General features: G+C 37.4%; 1 protein-coding gene across 1 annotated transcript; it reads left to right on the top strand.

Annotated features, from left to right (window-relative positions):
• Positions 1 to 3,398: 3,398 nt before the first annotated feature.
• LOC133797367 (probable pectinesterase/pectinesterase inhibitor 12) lies at positions 3,399 to 5,512 on the top strand. Its single transcript, XM_062235244.1, has 2 exons — positions 3,399 to 4,532; positions 4,629 to 5,512. The coding sequence occupies exons 1-2, from the start codon at positions 3,590 to 3,592 to the stop codon at positions 5,321 to 5,323; spliced, it is 1,638 nt and encodes a 545-aa protein (XP_062091228.1). The 5' UTR covers positions 3,399 to 3,589; the 3' UTR covers positions 5,324 to 5,512.
• The last annotated feature ends 488 nt before the right edge of the window (positions 5,513 to 6,000 follow it).

The raw sequence follows: 6,000 nt of genomic DNA, 5'->3' as shown, positions 1-6,000 counted from the left end.
TAAAGTAAAAGTTTGAAAATTTGAACCTTTACTTTTCCGTTTTGGGGGAACATGTGGTGTTGTTGATTCATTTCCACTTTCGTCTTCGCTTGTGATAATTGGTTCGGTCTGTGAGTTTGATTCAGCTGGTTGCACCATCAGATGTGGAAATGTTTCATCATCATCGCTAGACAAAGTTTTACTGGATAAGCTTCCGGAGTCACTCAGTATGGAATCTGGTTGCAGAACCTGTTCTTGAGGGATTCATATTGGGTTTTGAGGCTCTTCATCTCAGCTTCTTTTGCTAGAAATACTGGCATCGGAACTGAGTTTGCTTTGATGATAGCTAGAAGTTCTTCATGAGTTTGTTGGATCTTTGCAGTGAGTTTATCAATGACAGTATTCTGGGATTGTTTTATTGCCGTCTCTATTCTGGTGTTTTGTAACTCAACTTGTTTCAAGACCTTGTTTTGGACAATCATGTTTTCTGATTGCCAATTGAGAACTTCTTCGGCCGGAGATATCTTTTTAAGGGTCCCGTCTGCATTTCTGGTTGTAGGGTTTTGAACTTTTGGTTGGTGAGAGATTGTTCCTTGGTCATCTTGCTAGTCAAACTTCTTAAGTGGAGGAAAATTTGACTCATAATCAGCGGTAGTCATCATACATACTTGTGGAATTTGTTGGAACTGATTTTGAGCAGGAAAAGCTTCGCCATGATGTTGCATCCATTTTGCCGCCTTTTTATAGCATGGCAAAATGTTCTTTTGGGGAGCCGAAAGTGGAGGCTCTTGGGAGCCCGTGGGCGGAAGCTCAATGTTCCATCCGGTTGGTTCTGGAGGAGAGTCAGGTAAGCCTTTGGGAGTAGAATACTTGACTATATAGTCAAACTTTCCAGAGGGTTGGCCTAACAATCCTATTTCCTTGTCTCCTTGAATTAGCCGCTGCTTAAGTCGTTTTCCCGAACTCAGACGTTGCTTTGGCTTTGGAAGGTCTTCTTCTGATCTTAGGCAACTTTTGCAGTCGCAAACATCCCAATACTTATGTCCATCTGAAGATTCAAAAGCATAAATAGGACTGCCTTGAGAATCGAAAGACTGGATTTCCACATCAGCCGGTGTGACAAATGTCATCATATACTGGGTGGTAAAGCAACTGGGAGCCTTGGTCTGAGTTCTGTCAAAAATTATTTCGACAGAGCCATCTTCTCGTTTATGATAAGATGGTTCAGTAAGAGTCTGGACCGCTTTTTGAGGTTGATGGAGCATCTCATAATTTGTTATCCATGAACTAGGCAAAATCTTCATAAGATCATCTGTAGAGATTTGCCTTGGAATATGAGTGCATGTTGGAACTTGGGTAGAGTCCACTGTGACCAGTAATGCTTCGTCAGCTGTTGGCAAGGAAAAATCTAGAGCGTGATCTTGGAGTCTGTACGCCATCTGGTAGTGAAGGGTAGCTCCAATGGAGGTGAGATCTTGGTCAATCCCAGAGAGTTGGACCTCTACTTTAAAAGCATCAGTTAAGCGGTTGTCCTTGAGAGACATATTAAAGTTAGGAAACAGTGTAGTTATTACTGTTCCTGCGTTTAACGTAGTCTCTATGGTGGCAATGCTTGCATGTTGGTATTTCCTCATTCGGGTGTCGAGCAGACCCATTCGGCAGCCGATTGGAAGGCCCTTACATAAATTTTTATTTAAATTTAAATGATTATTATATTAATATTTATAATATTTACATCCCATAAATTACCAAGTCTACCCCTATACTTAATCCCAAGGTCATTTGTAAAAGGGACTTAAATTCTTAATCACTCTTTGAGATCAAGAAAATACTCTCTGATTTTGTAATCATTTTTTACAAATTTTGTTTTGATCTTATCTTCGAGCACAAAATTTCTCCTAAGAAGATTTTTTCGCAAATCTACCAAAAAATAAATATAATAATTATTAGAATTTATTACATAAAATAATAATAATAGTAAAATATAAAGGATATCTTACTTTAGTCGGTATATATAAATATTTAGTGTTATGACTCATGACATGAGTTGGTAAGAAAGGAGATAGTAGGTTCATGCATATATAAAGGTGAGTATATAAATAAATATATATAAATGTACATATTTTCTTTTTTGACAAATATAAATGTATATATTTATCTACCCAAAATGGAGAAAAAGAATCCAGTCATAGAAAGATGAAATGAAGATTATTGAGTAAAGAATGTTGGTAAACAATAACATATTCAAGTTAACATACGTAATACTATAAATAGAATAATTGTGAGTATGTGACCCAACTGTTCACTATGTATGATGTAGTCATCACTGCAATAGAAATTGACCTGGTTTTATTTTAGTGCAAGTAATGCAATAATATAGAGCAGAGTTTTTAAAATATATAAATATGTACTTTTTTGGTTTCGGAAAGTTAATATTGCTTAGTCTTATTTCCCGACATAATTTTTAACACACAAAAGAACATGAAGAGAGTGGTAGGTAAGGAGGTAAAGCTGTAAAGCATTCCATTGATAAAACAGCATTACTAAAACTTTACTCACATTATTATAACTTCCAAATCCTCGGTTGGTGGAAATAAAAATCTCTTTAGTGAGGACAAAACAACTTCTCTAAACTTATGTAATAATACAACACTTTTTTGGGGTGGCCTACCGTTAATGTTTAAAAGATCATGACTAGTGAGACTAGTAAGGCTTACAAAAGTCAGTCAAGTGGGATAAACGGACAAAGTCTAAGGATAAAGAAGTGCTAATAGGTACAAAATAAGTCACAATGGAATCCTAGACATGTGAGATCTTAGGTAGATGCTGCTGGGGACAATTATTAATGAATGCCCTATATTTTTGACTCCCTCTCGTGAGCTCTCTCACACAATTCACAAATTTAGATACCTCAACTTGCTCTGCACGCGTTTTTCCCTTTGAACAGTTCTAAACTCAAATATTGGAAACTTCTTAATTTTCTTATTTACAACGCGACACCTATTCTCGTCGAAATATGCAACTATACATACTAAAAATCCAAGTCAAACTCGAATCTGCATGGTCGTACTCCAAAATCTGATTTCATTTTCACTCACTAGAATCCCTATTCCCCACACAAGGTCATGCTCAGTTCATTTTCATGGTTCAGTCTTACACTTATTTCACAAAGATATCTCATATCTGCCAAAGACATATCTTTCACAGCATCTTCTTACCCCATCCCCTCTTGCATCCCCCGATAACAATTAATTCCATATGTGGACAAAGAAGGAAAAGTTTGATTGATGAAATTAAGAAATATTGGGACAGCAATATATTATTAATGTTTGGTATATGCAGCCCCCCTGATATATTAGTTCCCGTGAAATAAACGAAATAAATAAATAAATAGGAAACAAGATTAGTGGTGGTCGTAGTGTTTGTAATTATTAAGTAATTTTTTTTTTCAAACCAGGGCATCATAAAAATCCGTGAAGTCATTCACTAAAGTAAGAAAATCCATGCAATTTACGTTCCTAAAGGTATTATTTAAGAGCCCACCAAGTAGTATGGCCTTCTCTTCTATCTGCTGTTCAATAATACTGCTTTCTTCTACAACAAAACCATCATGGCTGCCTCCATTCCACAACTTTTGCTGCTACTCTTTATAATGGTCTTTTGCAGAAATTGTTTTGCCCTTCAAAACAATTCTTCTTCCCCATCAAACAACACTTCCAAACTAGATACTAATTTGTCATACATCAGATCAGTATGCAAGACCACTCCGTACCCAGAAACCTGTTTTGATTCACTGAAGCTTTCGATCTCGATAAACATCAGTCCGAACATCCTAAATTTCCTCCTTCAAACTCTTCAAGACGCGATATCTGAAGCTGGGAAAGTCACCAGTATTTTATCAACCGCTGGAACGCAAAGGAACATCGTTGAGAAGCAAAGAGGAACCATCCAAGACTGTAAGGACCTCCACCAAATCACAGTCTCTTCTTTGCAAAGATCAGTGTCCCGAGTCAAATCAGCCAACTCAAGAAAAATAGCTGACGCAAGAGCTTATCTCAGCGCAGCTCTGACCAACAAAAACACATGTTTAGAAGGCTTGGATTCTGCTTCTGGTCCTCTGAAGCAGACTCTAGTGAATTCCTTAAGTAGTACATATGAACATGTAAGCAACTCCCTTTCAATGCTCCCCAAACCAGGCTCCCCGCAAGGCCATAAGAACCGGCGACTTATGGGGTTTCCAACATGGATGTCAAGGAAAGCTCGCCGAATTTTGCAGAGCACAGGAGATGAGTATGACCCTAGTGAAGTGCTTACAGTGGATGTAGATGGAACAGGGAACTTCACCACTATAACCGATGCTATAAACTTTGCTCCAAACAACAGTGATGATAGAACAATTATCTACATTAAACAAGGGGTCTATGAAGAAAACGTGGAAATCCCAAGCGATAAACCTAACATGGTTCTACTCGGAGATGGAAGTGATGTGACCATTATAACCGGTAACAGAAGCATGGGAAGTGGTTGGACCACTTTCAGATCCGCAACCCTTGGTAATCAAAGCGTTTCAACCTTTAAATTTCATTTGGTTTTTTTATCAAACACTTAGCGTGCAATAATTAATAGTGAACAAACTTACTTTCCCTTAGCCATCTCCGCCGAAGGATTTCTAGCCCGGGACATAACCATCGAGAACAGTGCCGGACCGGAGAACCACCAAGCCGTCGCTCTGAGAGTCAACGCTGACTTCGCCGGATTCTACAGGTGCACCTTCAATGGTTACCAGGACACACTGTACGTCCACTCGTTCCGCCAGTTCTACCGAGAATGCGATATTTATGGAACCGTCGACTTCATCTTCGGAAACGCCGCTGTCGTTTTCCAGGGCTGCGACGTCGTTTCGAAGATGCCGTTGGCAGGTCAATTCACTGTGATCACAGCTCAGTCACGTGAAAATGAAGATGAGAACACCGGAATATCGATGCAGAACTGTTCGATATTAGCCTCGGAAGAACTGTACTCGAACTCCGGCAGCGTGAGGAGCTACCTGGGTCGGCCATGGCGGATTTACTCAACGACAGTAATTTTGGAGTCGTACATAGACGACTTTATAGACCCAGCTGGGTGGACCAAGTGGTCTGCGAATGACGACAAAGGCTTGGACACGTTGTACTATGGGGAGTACAACAATTACGGGCCGGGTTCAGGTACGGATATTCGGGTCGACTGGCCGGGTTACCACGTTATGGATTACGACGATGCGTATAACTTTACCGTAACTGAGCTTATTACCGGTGACGCTTGGCTGGACTCCACTTCCTTTCCGTACGATGATGGGATTTAGTAGTTAGTAGTTTATAGATAATTTAGAGTCCGTAATTATTTGGACAATATTTAATTAAATTTTATCTATTACAAAGTCCACCATGTAACATGGTTGTGACGCGACGCTTAGACATGTAGCAATAGCGTATTTTTTCAATAATATTTAACAAAAAAATCTCATTGGAAATTTTCAAAAAGAAAAATAAAATTATGTTGTTCAAATAGATTATCACGATAAATAAAGTAGATCATAATTTATTTTTCTTTATTTTTCTCAATTCTTCTTAACTTTAAAAAAAAATTCGACTAGTCAGACTCAAAAGTGGTATAATTGCGATCTACTCTTCAAAGTGATCATTTTGATATATAAGTAACATATGTTTTTTCACCTTTTTGGAGAAGATGACTAGAATAAAAAATAATATTTTAGTTTCTTTTTCATATTTTGTTAACAAACAAGTAACTCAACTTCAAACTTAACCAAAATTTGTATTCTTATTTTATATTTAAAAGATTTTATATGGTATTCTAAATAACTTTAAAGTTATTTTAAAAACATTTCAAGTAATTTTAAAAATATATTATTTAGTATATTGTTTGGTAACTTTTAAATATAACATAAAAAATACTATTTTTGATAACTCACTAAATTTGTTGATTGCTTTAAATTTGTGGCATACTAAACAATTTAGTCAT

This window comes from Humulus lupulus, chromosome 8 (genome assembly GCF_963169125.1).
Source record: "Humulus lupulus chromosome 8, drHumLupu1.1, whole genome shotgun sequence".
NCBI classification, from domain to species: domain Eukaryota; kingdom Viridiplantae; phylum Streptophyta; class Magnoliopsida; order Rosales; family Cannabaceae; genus Humulus; species Humulus lupulus.
This window is presented reverse-complemented; position numbering and strand designations above follow the sequence as displayed.